General features: G+C 40.4%; 2 protein-coding genes across 2 annotated transcripts; one reads left to right on the top strand and one right to left on the bottom strand.

Annotated features, from left to right (window-relative positions):
- Positions 1-55: 55 nt before the first annotated feature.
- GHR1 (Leucine-rich receptor-like protein kinase family protein) lies at positions 56-5,494 on the bottom strand. The gene is made up of 3 exons (XM_086590867.1): positions 4,325-5,494; positions 2,472-4,022; positions 56-911 (listed from the first exon to the last, which is right to left on the bottom strand). Exons 1-3 carry the CDS (start codon positions 5,388-5,390, stop codon positions 328-330), a joined length of 3,201 nt encoding a protein of 1,066 aa, XP_086446993.1. The 5' UTR covers positions 5,391-5,494; the 3' UTR covers positions 56-327.
- Positions 5,495-8,729: 3,235 nt separating this feature from the next.
- LOC147519190 (E3 ubiquitin-protein ligase WAV3-like) lies at positions 8,730-11,132 on the top strand. Its single transcript, XM_086595020.1, has 2 exons — positions 8,730-9,492; positions 9,529-11,132. The coding sequence occupies exons 1-2, from the start codon at positions 8,945-8,947 to the stop codon at positions 10,529-10,531; spliced, it is 1,551 nt and encodes a 516-aa protein (XP_086451146.1). The 5' UTR covers positions 8,730-8,944; the 3' UTR covers positions 10,532-11,132.
- The last annotated feature ends 7,576 nt before the right edge of the window (positions 11,133-18,708 follow it).

The following is an 18,708-nucleotide window of genomic DNA, read 5'->3' as shown; positions in this document are numbered from 1 at the left end:
CATTTGAAGGCACGCCTACACTGAAGATATGTGATGGTAACAATACAGAATCTAGTTTGTTGTCAATAAGAACATTGACTGTTAGAGATTTTGACTAATTTCCACAACACTACAACAGACTCCACTGGGAGGACTTGCGCAATAGGCATTAATTACCTGTTGGTTCTTGTGCGCCATTTTACTTGCCCAAAACACTCCTCCCAACTCCCAGAACATACAGAAACATTTCAACAGGTCCTTAAAACTAAAGGAAGACACAGGCCAATGGAACATTCCACGGTCAGATTGACTAAACCCTATTTGATGAATCTACTATATACAAGGAACTTATATAGATGACAGATCCTCATAAACAGACTTGATTAAAGGCCTCTCGGAAACAGGACGTATACATCTCAAAGCTATCCCCAACACTTCTTTGATGCCTTTTTCTGCAGCTGGAATCTCCATATCTGATGACAATGCAGCATCAAAGCAATTTGAGCCACGCCCTTCTGCCACCCTCAAGCGCACCCAGTCAGGTAAATCTACCCCACCCTCTTCACCCGAAACCACATCTCCAGCACATTTCCCTGTTAATAGTTCCAACATTATCACCCCAAACGCATAAACATCTGACTTGAAGGAGGGAGATGGTTTCTTGGATGCAGCCAACTCCGGTGCACGATAACCCAATACGCCTGCATCAAGGATCTGTTCAGTGGTGCCCGTCTGAGTCATGAGGCGATGGAGACAGTAGTCAGCAACTCGGGCATTAAGTTCAGGTCCGTCCAAAAGTATGTTTGTTGATTTGAGGTTACCATGTGGAACCTCACGGTCAAAATGGAGATAGTTCAGGCCACGTGCAATATCAACTGCAATCTTGAGTCGTTGAGTCCAGGACAACGGTGGTCCTTTTCTTCTTGGTCGATCTGAGCAGTTGACAAAATTTAGAACACATGGAAATTGAATAAGGAAAAAATATTGAATAGAAACTATGATAGACAAAACAAGAAAAGGAGGGTTGGGGGTGCGTTGGTATTAACTTCCAGTTATTTTTGCATTTAAGCTTATAGACCATGTCCTATCATCCTATGACATGGATCAAAAACCTATTTCTTTTTCTGAATTCAAAAGATTTCTTTGCATCGAAGGAGTCCTAAAATTGACAACTTGCATCCTCATGGATTAGGCCATGTATACTGAATTGATCCCACTGCAGGGTCTCCCTAGAAGAGATGATCCTAGTCCCAACTCTTGAACACATGCCATGCAAAGCCTAGCTGCGAACACTAGCAGCAGAATTCGCTCCATTATGTATTGAAGATACTTCGTGCCTCTGTTGCATGGGTACTTCATATTTTCTGTTGTGTCTCGTGTCGCCATGTCTGACTCGGACACACGACCCAAATACGACACCTACACTTCTACAGTAAGAGGTGTAGGATAATGTATCTTTTATAAGATATGACCCACAGAAACATAAAATATTAGAATTGAGATCCTGTAACCACATTATTTTACTTATCTTTTCAATAACCTCATTGCCAAATAGTTTTTCTAATAAAAAAATTAAAATTAAAAAAAATATTAGGCGTGTCAACATATCTGCTTTTTAGACCATGCTGTGTCCAAATCTCCATACCGGTGTCCAAATTGGACACTTGTACCCGTACCCATGCAACACAGCTTCGTGCAAATAGGTAGCAAATAGTTTGACGTGGTAGACCAGCTTATGACCTTATGGGAGGCTACGGCATATCTACTGGAAATGCTTAATGTTCAAGTGACTAAACTCTGAGGATCAAGCACACATAACTTCTAGAATCTTACCTAAATTCTAGACACTAGCTGCTATATACTATCTTCACCCAGATGTCACACTTTGATGCATCTATCATTTTTCACTAAGTTGTTGTTCCTAGAGTCAATATGAAAGAATTAGGCACCAGAAGACAATTTATTAATTTAGCTCACTGAGGAGACGTGTACGGAAGTAAAAATAATATTGACAGGCATGATTGAAAAAATATTGTAAGAAATAAATTGTGTAATGCCCCTATTATATAAGGAAAAAAAATGGCTCTCATAGGTAGACTTCAGCAGCTAGTGGTAGTAAATAACATTCAGACTAGCATAAGAGAGTATAAATAGATTCAGTCATTTGGATTTCCGGACCATCTGACTATGAGTTGCTCCTTTGAAAGGCCATAGCCCCAAAATCATATACATAACCATCTTATGAGAAGAAGTTTCTCCTTGGACCATTTTACTCTATAATTCACAATATTTTGGGTGGAGATCATTCGATAGAGTGACTTCGAGATTCCTGGTCCTTCTCAAGGGGCACTATAATCTCTACATAATTGGCATAGACACCAAAACTATCCTGTAGTCATTTAGTAGATTCCTCATACCACTTAACTCGGAGAACAAAGGTTGACACAAAGTAGAAAACAAACAGGCAAAAAACAAGAGGCTTAAGATGTTACCATATAGAAAGCTTGCAAGGCTTCCAGGAGAGATATAATCAGAGAGGATGAGCTTCTCATGCTGGGTAGGGCCCCAATAATACCCTCTCAGTCCCACTACATTAGGATGCCTGATGTTTGCAAACTTTTTAGCTTCCTTAGAAAATTCCTTCTTCTGCTTTGCTACCCCTTCTCTCAACCACTTAACAGTCAAGAATACTCCATTATCCAGTGTTGCCCTGTAAGAAGTTCCGTGGCTGCTCCTTCCCAACACTTCAGCTGGAGCCCTTGACAGCTCCTCTGGCGTCAACTTGATCATTTCATCCAGAAAATGCAGCTCCCCAGCCAATCGGTCTGGTGATCTGACATCCAGTCTCGACAAACTCTCTGGAGTAAACGAGTCCCCAGAATCTGAAGACGATGAGATATGGCTGGCTTTCGATGGAGAGAAACCAGTGAATGCTGCTATTTTTTCGTCCACAATTATTGCCTCAGATGAGGATCCTTTACGTGAAGTCATGATATCTTCAGCTGAAACTACCACAGAACCACCACTTTCTCTACCAGTGAACACACTAGGATTTGATGATGCCGACTTACGAAAATCTTTGCTCGCAATATTTTCCTCGGTAGATCTCCTTGAGATCCGGATGTAGTGTATAAATATAGCAACCAGGATCAAAATGAACACTGCTAACACACACGTAACTATAACTACCACTTTGATCGCAGTTTTGATTGGTTTCCTTCTTGAGTACCCAGGTGGAACATTGTCGCCTCCAGAGGGGGCATTTGGAAGTTGTAATCGCGGATTTCCAGGATGGAAAGAAGAGTCAGGGAATCTCCTCAGATTCGCTGGGACAGGGCCTGAGAGATCATTGTACGAGGCATTGAAGCTTTGGATGCTGGCGGTTAAGTTTTCTAGCAAAGAACCTGTGAAGTGATTTTGGGATATATCTAGGGAAATTAGGGAGATAATCCCAACAATAGAAGTTGGAAGAGAACCAGATAAGTTATTTCCAGCAAGATTAAGTACATGAAGGCCTGTTAAAGACCCAAACTCTGCAGGAAAATCGCCACTAAATCGATTATGAGAAAGGTCAAGAACCATGAGATTTGGCTCATTGGGGGAAGGAGGTGAGAACTTGATAGCTCCAGTGAGAAGATTGTTTTCAAGATGAAGTTCTTGTAATGTGGACAAGGTTAACAGCTCGTCCAGAAGAGGACCATTGAGCTGGTTGAAACTGAGATCAAGAACTTTTAGCTTGGGGTACTGGGTCAGAACTGCTGGGAGGGAATTACTTAGAGAATTGTGCGAAAGGTTGAGATAATTTAGACGTAAGAATTGCGACGTTGATTCAGGTAAGGATCCCACCAGTTGGTTATAACTGAGATCAAGGACCTCAATGGAATTATCCCATTTCACCATCTTGGACAAATTTCCTGTAAACTGGTTTTTTGATAAATCTAGTACAACACAGTTTCCTGTTAGCAAAGGAAGTTCACCAGATAAACCATTTGCAGATAGATTGAGAACCCGCAGAGATGTTGATGTGATCATACTAATTGGACCTGAAACAATTTGAGCAATTGAAACTAGTCAAACAGGGTAACTATGTGATCGACATTGCACAAAACTCATTACATAATGTATTAATTACTTTTGTGTCAAAATTAACTTAGTTGTTTGGATAAGAATCAAATAACTAGGCACGCTTAGTCCACATTAACAAAATATACATACTCCCAATTCTCTCAAGCAATCTTAAAATGAAACTCAGAATATATGTGACCAAAAATACATACATTTTCAATGGGTGCTAGAATAAACTGAATAGTAACTAGTAAGTAATGTAGGAAGAGAAACAAACTACCTGAGAGATTGTTGGAGCTCAAATCGAGTTCAGTCAGAACCAAAGAATCGCCTTTCAGAAGCCCATTTGGTATAAACCCCGAAAACCGATTGTTCCCAAGCCTCAAACTCTCAAGGTCATACACAAAATTAAATTCAGGCAACTCTCCATCCAACTGATTATAACTAAGGTCCAACACCTTCAAGCTCCCAAATATCGGCAACTCCCCTCCGTTAACCAATGAACCAGTGAACTGATTATTACTCAGATTCAAATACTTAATAGTCTCAGAAATACTTGGTAAAAACTTGTCCTTCTGCGAACCCGAACAAGACAACATATTCCCACTAAAATCGACATGTACCACACTTGACAGTAGCAAAAACTCGACATCAAAATGGCCATCAAGCATATTCTGATGCAAATCAAGTACTTGAAGACTACTAACCCCCTCGAAACCCGAAGGAATATTCTTACTAAACACATTACAAGAAAGATTCAACACAACCAAGCCATTCATACTAGTCAATGTAGCCGGTACCGGCCCCGAAAAGGCGTTACGACTTAAATCAATACTTTGTAACGACGAAATCTTGGAAATAGAATCAGGTACATTCCCAGAAAAATTGTTACCAGCTAAAGACAAGTTTCTCAAACTATGAAAATGGCCAATATCAGGTGGTAAAGTACCAAAAAACAAATTATCCGAAATATCAAGGAACTGTAGAATCTTGAATCTTGAAGCAATGTTAGTTGATATAGTACCAGAAATGAGATTTCTAGACATGGACAGCTTAACTAAATGAGTTAAGTTTGCGAAAACGGATAAATCTACGGTAGCTGAAACGGCTAGCCCGTCTAAGACTAGACCTGCCACGTGACCGGCTGCATTGCATACTATTCCGTTCCATGATGAGGGGCATCCGTTAAAATCAATTGATTCTTCATTCCATGAACTTAGGATGTAACTTGTTGGGTCATGTTTTATGGCTTTCTTGAATTCTAGTAGGGCTAAAATGTCTGATGATGGTAGCTGTGCCGCCGCTACTGTTAGTGTGAGGACTACTACCACCAGCCAAACACTCATTTTTTGTCTACTTGCTAAAAAATGTTGAGAAATGAAGACTTGTTATTACTTATTATTATTACATTAAATGCGTTATTTTCTAGTTAGGATTTAGAAGAGTTTGACAACCCTAAAAGCCTTTGGAATCATTTGTTTTTTCCTGTTTGTTTTTTCTTTTGGGGTCTGACAATGTATTATGTGTGGGAAAGTGGCATGGGAGAGCGGGAAAAATGGGGTTTATTATGTTTTAATCAGAAATTAATAAAGCTTTACCCGCCAAAAAGGAAAAGTCATTACATTGAGGACGCCAGAGGTTTTATCAATTCTAGTTTAGTTGGGGAAATGGATTACGCTTTTGGAAAGTAACGCTTTTTTGGGTTTGGTCCATGTGACACGTGGAGACATGGATGGGACCCAGGTGAGTTTTACGATTTGACCTGAATTGATTTTACGATTCCCTAGTTTCCACGGCGCAATGAGACGATTTTGGTGAGAGTCTGTGGGACTGGGTCCATAAATTGTTTACCTTCTGTGTCTACATCTGCCATGACTATCACACCCACCTTCGATTGAAATTATTTGCACCCTTAATTGTAAGGTTTGAGGCACCCACAATGTGTCTTTTTCTACTATCCTGTATTCCCCTGTTGTCTCTGCTGGAGTGCTGCCATAGAAAATGGTTACTTGTGGTCTTGTACAAGTACTTATATACATTTTAGGCTACCTATTTACAAATCACAACGAAAAACTGTGTATTACTTGTAGTTGAAAAGGGAAAACCTCACGAACAAACACAATAAACAAGTTATGGACGATAAAGCATTGGGAGGGGCTGTAGGGGCATATTTTATTTTGACACGTAAGTTCATTTATAAGTTTTGGATTAAGTTAATATTTTATAGATATGATCTCCTAATTATTTTAAACATTGTCACAAATAATTAAAAAAATCAAAAAATTTCAAATATGCCAAATGTAGTTAACAATTTATAAAATTTGGATAATTGTAGACTGTTTATTTTCACCATTTTTTATATTATATTTGGCAAGTTTATAAATTTTTTATTTTTTTAATTATTTGTGACAATGTTTAGAATAGTTAAGATATCATATCTACAAAAATTAGAATAATCTGAAACTTATAAATGTCATAACGATTTTGAGTTCGTTTACGTGTCGAGATAAAATATGTCCCTAGAACCCCTCCTTTAATTATTACCTAAGTCAAATGATATGAGATCAAAGTTAGCGTTTTAGCAAATGTAAAATTAGTGTTTGTTCTCATTTAAAATGGACCCAAAAAAAAAAAAATGAGATCAAAGTTAGCGTTTTGGTTGTAATTAGCGTTTGTTATGGACCCATTAATTAACAAATGTTAATCACATAGGACGCCTCTCATTTAAAAATATACTAGTATTCCCCCTCCCCCCATTTCATCGTGAGATCGTTCATGAGAAACTATGCTTCCCGATAATAAAATCTACAGTGGATCTCTAAAATCTGTCAGGTCCGACCTCTCCTATATATTCAAATATTTTTTATTCATTGTAATTACGTCCAGACTTGATCCCAATTTATATTGTTGGGCACGTAGGCAGTAATACAAGACTCAATGTCACCCTCAAACCATAACCATTACTCTCATTTATTTCTCCATCATATTTTACAAACTCTCATAATGTGTTTTGGCAAAACTTGTCTAAACACTCCAAAAATAACAAATTCCAAAACCAATACTCATTCAATTCATGTGTTTCATTAATAGCTTTTGGAATAATAGATTGAGTAACATAAATTTGAATTTGTGGTATCCTCTTCACTTCCTTTTCTATTCCTACAAAAAAAAAATGTTGCTTAAAATTTTAGCTTAGAAATCAGTTGAGCTCTCTATCTAAGAAACTACTAAAATCTTCAACTGGTTGACATTCAAATTGATTATAGATATTCAAATGTACACTTCCAATACTTTTTAGGTCTCCTATTTTATTTATTTATATAAGAACTCATTGAGTAGAATTGAAATATTTTGTTTTTTGTTTTTAATAATTTTGGGTCGTCCTTACTCCTTAGTACGTTTTAATTAGGGTTTCGTTGAGATGTAGTTAATTACTTATTGGTTGGGTCATTATTAGTAAAATATGTTATGTCAATATGACAACTCATATATATATATATATATATATATATATATATATATGAATAGTTGAGAATGCTCCCAGTAATAGTTGAGTTATGCTTTTTTTTTTTCCACGATTTTTTTAACCCATCGAGATTTTACAATAATTCGCTAAAAAAATGTAAACCCAAACTTTTGCAAAAAAACAATTGTTCTAACCCAAAAAAAAAAAAAAAAAAAAAAAAAAAAAAAAAAAAAATCTCCGCGAGGATATATCTTAGGTTTATCCATGTTCTACATCTGAGAACAATATCTCTCCACAAAATCTATAAGCAAACTTAGAATGATATTTCATGGTCTGTTTTTGGAACAAGAGAAATCCATAGCCAAACAATCGATAAGAAGCACGGTAGGATTACAATAACTGGCCAACGCATTCTTCTGTCTATATTTTCTTCTTCTTTGATTAGGTGCCAATTATAATCTGCCCGCTCTCCATGCATATAAAGATAGAATCTTTGAAGGTTTGGAGATAAGCGGGTGGTTTTTAGTTTTTTTCATTTGGTTTTTCAGTTTTCAAAAGAAGAAGAATTGTATTGTTATTATTATAGGTGTGTAAGGATGGTGGTTGAGAAAAAGAAAGGTGGTGGTGGTGGGAATAATAATGTTGGGTTTAGAAGTTTGATAAGGAGGAAACAAGTGGATTCTGTACATGTGAAATCAGAGGGTCATCAACAATTGGCTAGAGAATTATATGTTCTTCAGCTCCTTGCCATTGGTACCTTTTTTTTTTTGTTAAATGATTTTCCTTGATATTGAGGTTTGTAGTTATTGTTTTTCCTGTTATTTTGATGTCCCTTGATATCCCTGAATTGTGTATGTGGTAATATGTTGATGGTATATGCGTAAATGGATGAACAGTAATGGGTTTGTAGGTTAAAACTGTTGGTGTAATTATTATAATAATACTATTATATTATTATTTTTTATTTCTAAAAACTCTATTTTCTAGAACAATGTGATTATATACTTGAGTTTGAAATCCAAACCCAATACAGACTTGGGCCTAGAAATCAGGCCCGTGTATTCCAAATCCAATCCAATTAACTTTAAATAAAAATAAATAATTAAATAAATAAATAAATAAATACGTATTTTAAATACGGACGTTACAATATCAAAATTAGAAGACAAGAGGTTCTTGGTCTCTTTCACAACAGCATAAGCTTAAGGGTCCTTTCAATTTGATATGAGATTTTTCACCATTCAAATTCTGTTTTCTGGAATAATTTCTCTTTATTACTGCATAATTTCCTGATTTTGTGGGAGAATATTGCCGCCTACAAGCTATGTGGAAAGTTTACTTGGGGAGGGGGAATCGACACGTTTGTAATTCTCTGTATTCTTTCCTGCTCCCCATTTAGTAGTTACTAACAAGATTCTTGCAATTCATTGATGAATGCAGCAGAACATTTGTTCTATTTGCTTAGGGAGCATGAAACCAGGGCAAGGCCATGCTATCTTCACAGCTGAATGCTCCCACACTTTTCACTTCAAATGTATCACATCCAATGTGAAGCATGGAAACCACGTATGCCCTGTCTGTCGCTCCACTTGGAAGCTCATGCCAGTCCACACCACTACTGCACCCACTGATTCTCAATCAAGTCCGGTGGTCGGTAGCAGTGCAACTCGTGTCACTCCTATGAATCCACTGCCTGACGAACGCCGTGCTCATCAACTGCCCAACCGACGGGCTTTTTGGTGCGAGTCTCACCACTTCAAAGACGATGAGCCACTTTGCCACATCAATGATTCTCTAGACCTCACTTCCCCACTTGCAGTTTCAGCTGATCAACTAGTTACTATCAAAGCCTTCCCTGAGGTTCCAGCTGTTGGAGCAGCAGAGTCTCTAGCTGCATTTACTGTCCTTGTTGGCGTACAGGCTCCTCCCCTCTCCGAAGACACCCATCAACAGGCTCGTGCACCTATAGATCTTGTCACGGTGCTGGTTAAGAAGCACTAGCTTTGTAATTGTACCAGTTATTGTACCAGTTATTGTCACGGTAGGATTACAATAAGTGGAAGTATGAAAGGTACAAAGCTAGTGCTTCTTAAGAACGCAGTCCGCTTTGTCATATCTAATCTGGGCCCTGCAGATTGCCTTTCCATCATTGCTTTCTCATCAACGGCCAGACGTATCTTCCCACTCCGTCGGATGTCCGACGTAGGCCGTGATTGTGCAACACTTGCCATTGATTCACTTGTGTCTAGTGGTGGGACCAACATAGCTGAAGGCCTAAATAAAGGGGTGCAAGTCCTTGAGCAACGGCGTGAGAGCAATCCAGTAGTAAGCATAATACTCCTCTCAGATGGCAAGGACACCTATAGTACTACTTTTGGGATTGATCATCAGAGTCCACATCATCAGGATTCTCTGAATTCAAGGTGGATATCATATTTTCTGCAGCTCTTGCCCCATGCTATATGCCCTAGTAATGGTGTGGTTGTAGGGGACAACTCTCTGCCGCCTATCCCAGTCCACACATTTGGCATTGGAGCTGATCATGATGCCACATGTATGCATGCTATATCAGATGTGTCAGGTGGTACCTTCTCTTTTATACAGGATGTGAACATCATACAAGATGCCTTTGCACGGTGCATTGGTGGCTTTCTAAGTGTGGTGGCTCAGCAGCTAAAGCTTAAAATAATCCCATTGTCTCCTGGGGTCAGAATTTGCTCGATACCTTCTGGGAAACACACTAGCGAAATCTCTAACAATGGCAAATGGGGTGTAGTTGACGTTGGTGATCTATATGCCGATGAGGAGAAGGATTTTTTGGTCCAAGTATCAGTACCAGTGTTATCAGCTGATGAAGAAAGTGAGGAATTGGATCCAGCCACTCCATTGTTGTTTTTCGAATGCTCCTACAAGGACTTGGTATCAAAGAGGATCGCCCTGGGAGAAAGTCTGCCAGTGAATATACGGCGACCCCAAAATCTTTCTTCAGTAGGGAACTTAGTGTGCTTGTCTAGTGGGTAGTGGCTTACCAAAAGCCTAAACTGTAGTGCAAAGTCAGGCTGCTGGAAGGGGCGCCTTGGTTATTACCTGTTATTCTGTCCTTGTCTTCTATTGTTTTCTTTTATCTGCATACAACACATACTACACCCAGAAACAAGATTAAGGTCGACTGCTGCTAACTATTGTCAACTTAACTGTTTAACTATATTGAGGAAGAACTGACTTACTTCATAAGGTGGTATTGGATAGTCAAATAGCTATCTAAAACTGATGTAGAAACCTTTTTTTTTTTCCCATAATCCAACTGATGTAGAGACCTATAACTATAGAAGTATATATACCATATGTTTCATGTTTGAGAAGCGTGAGATGCTCCATTCATCTGAAACTCTACTCTGTATCATGTTTATCTCTGCATCAGCATTTTGCAGCGTTAATAGAAAACAAAGTGCAGATTGTATTTTTGAATCTGGCTTGCATTTGAATGGCACGTATTTATGGCTGGCCTTATTCATGGCAGGCCCAGAAGTTATTGAGAAGTTTCTTAGATTTGATACATTAGTGGTTGTACGGTTGCTTGAAGGATATTTGCGCCGACCCTTCTGCGGAGGCCTTCTTTTTTTCCCGAAGTAGTTCTAACAAAATTAGTTTATGAGATTTTTTCTTTTTCCACTGTTGAATTTAACCAGTTTTGAAATGACAATAGGACCGGTTCTAAGATTAGCTACGTCAGTGATTTTTTTTTCCTTCTAAAGCAAAAAGTTGAGATGAAAGGTATATTTGATAGGTTAATGGAGTCATGGAGGCAGCCATTTCCTATTTTTCTGCAGTAAGACACTATTTCTTTGTTTATGCTTAAGTACATTGTATTTTACTTTTCTAACTCCTTTTTCCAAGAGTAAGTAAATGATTTCTTGACAAATATGAGTTATCAATTATATGCATGTGCATTCCGTAAAAGTAAATGATTTTCTTGACAAATGAACTCTTCTAACGAAAGTGATACATCAGAGCTTGTAGGATTGCCTGAAGGACATTCATTTTTCCCCTGTGCTAAGCTGCTAACCCTTCTGTACCACCTCTTTTAGGATTTGGGTCTTGCAAAAAATCTATGAAGTACCACCTCAGACAGATTCCATAATACAAACAACCATGACTTCAGATAAATTTCGTGTTTCTCATCTAAATGATGGACACTCATTCATCAGGCCTTCTACGTCTAAAGCACAAGACAACCGTTTAAGGAAAATCATAGCTATTGAATAGATCGAACAAGAAATTTTAGATGCAACAACAAAGTAATGACATTAGTTAGAATGGACTTCATCGTACACCAAGAAAATATATGTTGGCACAAACTAAACTAAACAAGTTATAAAATTTATTAAGTAGATGTAGTAACTAATACAGTCCACTTCGGGATAAAGGTCCATGTCCCAAAAATGCCGAGGATCAACTATTGAGTTTTGAAATAATCCAAACAGGAGGTGAAAATGGAGAAGCAGAGGTAGTGTTGGTGGAAAATAAAGGTCGAACTTTTCTGTCTTCCAAATTAAAAACTCCAATGTCAAAAGAAATTTCAATGTTGACATTAGTTCTATAATACTGCATACGATGGTCTTCAACAAAGTAGATGCAATTCCTCTTGAATATTGTCTCCGCAGAAGCCAATACAGAAACCGATGTATTAAAACCCAAGAACAAAGCATGTTGTCCTAAACTTTTCACGAGACGCCATATATTATAAGCAAAATCAAGTTTGAAAACATAGAATTCATTAGTATAGAACTTTTTTATTCCTCCTTCCTCGTTTGGAGATTCATCTTGAAGAACTTGTAGCACTTGTAGCAACTCCCCTGACCATTCTACCAAGTAGCGATTTACACCTCCAAAAGCACATCCAACACCAAACGAATAGGACAAGCGCACTTCACTTGCCTTTGGAGGATTACTCTTGATATCTAAAATGTATAACTTACTATTAGCACAAATTCCATACAATTGCTGCTTGAAGTATATAACGTCCATAACACAAGGGATGTTTTGTATTGTCGTCCACGTTTTGTCTCCTGGTCTAGCAATTGCTATCTTCTTGACAACAGTATGGATGGCTACCGCAATGAAATCTTCAGATGGATCCTTAGGATAGGTTAAAACCACTTTACTTACCATAAGTTGATTTATTGTTGGATCATGAAACTGGGTATTGAATGTGGATTGTGATGGGAGATTTATATGAACTTTGGAGAATAGATTGAAAATATGTATATCAAGTTCCATATCAACTGTAACAATCCAATTACCTGCGGCTCCAACGCACCTATGCCGATGGATCTCGGGTAAATCAAGCTCGTATACTTTCGTCTTATCGAATTCTTCCCCACTTTTGGTAAGACCAAGAAAAGAACGACGACATGTTGATGAAGTATTTTCTTGGGGTAGCATGAGCAGAGGAAATTGTGGCAGTGGATAGTTGTAAGAAACGCATCTCCATGGCTTGCAAACCACTTTAAACTGTTGGGGTTTATACCAATACCAATCAGTTCCCCCACTACACAGATAACTTGTATGAACACACTTCAACTCCAGATAAATCTCAAATATCACTAACTACCTATACTAACATGCCCAACTCGCTAAACAACTATTAACATGGCGGATAATAATGTAAAGCGGTAAAAGCAAAACAACACAAAGATTTACCGTGGTTGCCAATGATGCCTACTTCCACAAGAGCGGTTCTTAATAAAGTGGGAAGGAAGATTACAATCTTTCCTTTCGGTCTTTCACCTTACTAGATCACTCTTTATCTCTTTCTGAGGGGTTGTATCTGCGTAAAGGTTTCTCTCTTTGTTTTAGTGCGGATTCCAATCATTCGACTTCTGCGGTTAGTTTTTCCAAAACCTTGATTACGGTTTTATTCTCCAAAACCAAATTCGCTGGAATCTTGTAGCAAGGGCCACGAATTAGGCTGGAGCGGGGAGCTCACTCTGAGCGCGGGTCGCGCTTAAAGACTGGAAGTTGGCGGGTCGCGCCCTTTGGCTTGCGGCTTCGATCTGGAACTCGGCGAAGTCGGCGCTTCTATCGGAAGCGGCTGGCTCGACATTCGATGCCGAATTCGCCCGTTTCGTCCAAACTCTGTTTTTCTCTCCTCATGTGAGGGATAACTCAACAATCTCCCCTCCCCGAACGGTGAGGGGCTTCCTCCATGCAATTTCCAAATCAGCGGGGAGGAGGTGTCGCGCCATTCCGTGATAGCCACAACAAACATCAAACTTACCTTTCGGTAAGACTTTGGTCATCATATCCGACCCGTTCTTGTCGGTATGGATCTTCTCGATACACAAATGCTTGTCTTCGAAGTACTTCTCTAATCCAATGATAACGCACGCGTGTATGTGCTTGGATCTAGAATGAAAACTTCGGATTCTTGCTCAAGTGGATGGGCTCGACCGGTATCACATAGAACTACAAACCTGTTTTTACGCTTTAGCCCTAGTTAGATGAAGAACCTCTTCATCCATAGCAACTCTTTGCAACACTTTCGGTGGCGCAATGTACTTCGGCCTACGAAGTGGAGAGGGCAACACACTTTTGCAACTTAGATTGCCAAGAAACTGCTCCCCGCAAAAGTAACCCGGATAACCGGAGGTGGACTTCATCGAGTCAACATCACCGCCATGTGCGCATCGGTGTAGCCTTCAAGTAAGGGCTTACTTCCACCAAAGCACAAACATGATTTGGAAGTGCCTTTGAGATATCTCAATATCCACTTAACACTTTCCCCAATGTTCTTTACCCGGATTTGACGTGAAATCGCTTACAACCCCAACGGCGAAAGCAATATCCGGTCTAGTACACACCATGGCATACATCAAAGCGCCCCACTGCGGATGCATAAGGAATCTTTTCCATCGACTCGCTCATGCTCACCCTTAGGGACACATCTCTTTGGTCATGCGAACCGGGCCACCAAGCGGACAACCCGGACCGGGCTTCGGTTTTGATCCATGTTGAATCTCTTCAACACCTTACCAATGTAGCTTTCTTGAAAGCCACAACTTCCACTCTCTTTTCGTCACGAGTGATCCGCATCCCAAGTATCGCTTTGCTTGACCCAAATCCTTCATCTCAAAGGACTTACTCAAGTCTTTCTTGACTTGGATATCTTGTTGATGTTTGGGCCAACTATCAACATATCATCCACATACAATGAATAAGACTATGAAATCCCCATCCGGAAATCTCTCGAACAAACGCGCAATGATGGGAAGCGGACTTCTTGTATCCTTGCTTCGCCATAAAGGAGTCAAACTTTATGTACCCTTTGTCTCGGTGCTTGCTTCAACCCATACAAGCTCTTTATCACTTTGCATACTAGGTGCTCCTTGCCTTTGACCTCAAACCATACCTCGGTTGGTCCATGTAGACATCTTCTTCAAGGTCTCCATGAAGAAAAGCTGTCTTAACATCTAGCTGCTCAACCTCTAGGTTCATACTTGCGGCCATACCCAATACCACCCGGATAGAAGTCATCTTCACTCTGGGGAGAAAATCTCATCAAAGTCAATTCCTTTCCTTTGACCCGAATCCCTTCACAACAAGGCGAGCTTTGTGCCTTGGGTGAGGATTGTTCTCCTCATGCTTGACTTTGTATATCCACTTATTCTTGAGAACTTTTCTCCTGTGGGTTTCTCAACTAACTTCATAAGTGTGATTCTTATGCAAAGAATCCATCTCGTCATGCATGGCCTTCAACCACTTTTCTTTATGCGTACGCTTCAAGTGCCTCTTGATAGTACATAGGTTCTCCACCATCCGATAGTAGCGTGCGCGTCGCATTATGTGGTGGATACCTGGTTGAAGCTAGTCTCTCTCTCTGTCGGACCTCCTTGCCCCATCTGGCGGTGCCTCGGGAGGATGCACTTACGCTTGCTCGGTGGTGGTTCATGCATCTCATGCATCTTCTATACCGATAGGTTCTATCCCATCATGAGCGATAGGATTCTCGTCATGAGCTTCAAACTCATGGTTCTCTGCATTCTCAATGCCTTACGCGCGTTCCACGATTATGAACCGGTTACGAATCAACAAGATCATTGGTGAAAGCCAGCAGCTTCTCACCCTCCTCAAAGTCTGCTATGGTTTGGTCTTCTAAGAACCAACATCTCGACCGGATTACCTTCTTGTTGATCGGATCATAGAGTTTGTAACCAAACTTTTCATCTCCATAACCCGGAAAAATGCCTTTGCTTGGCTTTGTCATCAAGCTTGGATCTCTCATCCCGGAATATGCACAAATTCCACGCACCCAAATACCCCAAGTATCCATAATCAACATCTGCGACCATACTCTCTGCGGATAATCACTATTGAGGAGGCTTTCTTGGTGACGGGTTGATTACATGCACGGTATGCGCATTGCTTCTACCCAAGTAAGCTTCTAGGTAGCTTAGAGTGAGATAGCATGCATCTCATCCTCTCAATGATGGTGCGGTTCATTCTCTGCTATTCCATTCCATTTGCGGTGTCTTGGGAGCGGTGCGCTCATGGCGAATCCCATGACTCGGCAATACTCTTCAAATGGCCCAATGTACTCACCCCATTATCGGCGAATACACTTCAACAACAACTTCCCGGTCTCTCTTTCCACCATCTTTGTGGAATTTCTCAAACACGCCAAGTACTTCATCCTTGGTCTTGGACTATAGGCCCATATCTTTCTTGACGCATCATCAATGAATGTCAAGAAGTATGAAGCTCCCGGTGGGACTTCACTCTCATAGGACCACATAAGTGCGTATGTGCACTAGCTCGAGGACAATGTCCTTTACGTGAGGCGGGAATCTTTGGAAAGACACCGTGTTGCTTTCCTACCAAAAGCGATGAGTACATGTATCTAAATGTGTACCTTTAATGTCAGCGCGGCCTTTTGCTTAGCAAGAACTTCCATCCCTTTTATGCCCATGTGACCACGGTCTCTCTTGCCCGCGATTCGGATGAAGCTTCTTCTTACGCGATTCGCTTATGCTTTACACAAACTAGCCGTGTTTTGTAAAGAGAGCAAGTTTTCTTTCCTTCCGGCTGCTTCTGATGGAACCCTGCTTTCGGTTCCATACCCGTTACCAAAGCGAGTTTACAAAGCCATCGTCATCTAATTTCCCGGCCGAAATTAGGCTTAACCGTATGTCGGGGACATGTCTTACATCCTTGAGTGTCAAGGTGTAGCCGACATTGGTTTCTACATTAACATCTCAATGCCTATAATCTTGAGACTCTCATTTACCCATCCTTACTTCACCATATTCACCCACGGTAGGTAGTGAAGAATCCCGATCGCGATTGTGGCGTGATAGGATGCTCCTATATCTATCACCCACTCGTATCGACATGAGGTACTAAGGCAAAGACACACCACAATCGACACAATTCCCACTGGGTCGCCGACTAGTGCGGTAGTATCTCTGCTTTTGTGTTTCCGTTCTTACGCACCATGTCTTCATGTACGGTTATTCTTCTCATCCCTCTTCAATGTTCTGCACTCATATCCGGAAGTGGCCTTTTGTGGCACAATATAGTAACATTGCCTCTCGCCTTAGGAGTTCTAGCTTCACCCCTAGATTTATACGTCATCACCTCTAGAGCGAGATGGTTTTACGTTTCGACCTCTCCCCGTTTCTCGTGAAAAGGATCTCGAGTGAGAAGAGAGCTGTTTCTTGCACTCCTTCTAGTCTCCTCATTCAACAAAGGCGTGGTAGCCATCTCCATGGTAACAATTCCATCCTTGGTCGCTCCATGTAGAAGCGCTAATGTCTCCCAACTTTTCGGGTAGAGAGCCTAATAGAAACAAAGCCTCAACCGTCTCCCAAATTGATCTTCATCAAATGCATCGATTGATGATATTCTCGTACTTCATTAAGATATTCGGACATTGAAGAACCTTCTTGGTGCCGTAATGCGCAAACTTCTTAACGACTAGCACTTTGTTTCCACCCGACTTCCTCTCATACAGTCTTGAAGTTTCTTCCGCGGTGAAGGTTGTAGTCTCTTTGGGCCACATGGTGAAAGACACATGTCGTCAATCCACCGCCTAATGTATCCAATCGGCTTTACGTCAAGCTTTTCCACTCGGTCTCATCGGTCTTTTTCGGTTTTACTCCCTCATTCTCAATGGGAAGTGCCAAGTCCTTGCGGTATAGCAAGTCTTCCATCTTGGCTTTCCGATGATGGTGTAGTTCTTCCTATTCGGACTAATCATACAGTGTTCATGGAATGGTCCATCTCTACAAGTTATTCAACCTCAAATATTCTCGGGGAATTTTAGGTCAAGCGCGCCCGACCAAGATTCGGATAACACCCAGGCTATTCTAACCGGCTCGATACCACTTGTTGGGGTTTATACCAATACCAATCGGTTCCCCACTACACGGATAACTTGTATGAACACACTTCAACTCCGGATAAATCTCAAATATCACTAACTACCTATACTTAACATGCCCAACTCGCTAAACAACTATTAACAATGAGAAAATAATGTAAAGCGGTAAAAGCAAAACCACAACACAAAGATTTTTACCGTGGTTCGCCAATGATGCCTACTTCCACAAGAGCCGGTTCTTAATAAAGTGGGAAGGAAGATTACAATCTCTCCTTTCAGGTCTCTCACCTTTACTAGATCACTCTTATCTCTTTTCTGGGGTTGTATCTCGTAAAGGTTCTCTCTTTGTTTTAGTATGGATTCCAATCCTTCGACTTCTACGGTTAGTTTTTCCAAAACCTTGATTACGGTTTTTATTCTCCAAAACCAAATTGCGCGGAATCTTGTAGCAGGGCCCACGAAATTAGGCTCGAGCGCTGGGCGCTTCCACTCGGGCGGGCGCTCACTCTGAGCGGTCGGCGCTTTTTGAGCTGGGCGCCTCGACTACTGGAATTTCGAAGGAAGTCGCATATCTATCCGAAGCGTGCTCTGACATTCTCGATGCCGAATTCGCCCGTTTCTGTCCAGCTCTGTTTTCTCTCCTCATGTGAGGGATAACTCCAACATAAACTGCAAGTAGTCGACAAAAGAATCGAGTCGTTGGCGGATGAGAGCGAGGGAGTTCTTGAGGGGATACCGCCCAATCGACCATTGGAGGCGGATAGAATAAGATTGACGAAAACTTTGAATTGTAGTTTAAATTGGATATTCTCGGTTT

This window comes from Coptis chinensis, chromosome 2, assembly GCF_015680905.1.
Source record: "Coptis chinensis isolate HL-2020 chromosome 2, ASM1568090v1, whole genome shotgun sequence".
Taxonomy (NCBI): domain Eukaryota; kingdom Viridiplantae; phylum Streptophyta; class Magnoliopsida; order Ranunculales; family Ranunculaceae; genus Coptis; species Coptis chinensis.
This window is presented reverse-complemented; position numbering and strand designations above follow the sequence as displayed.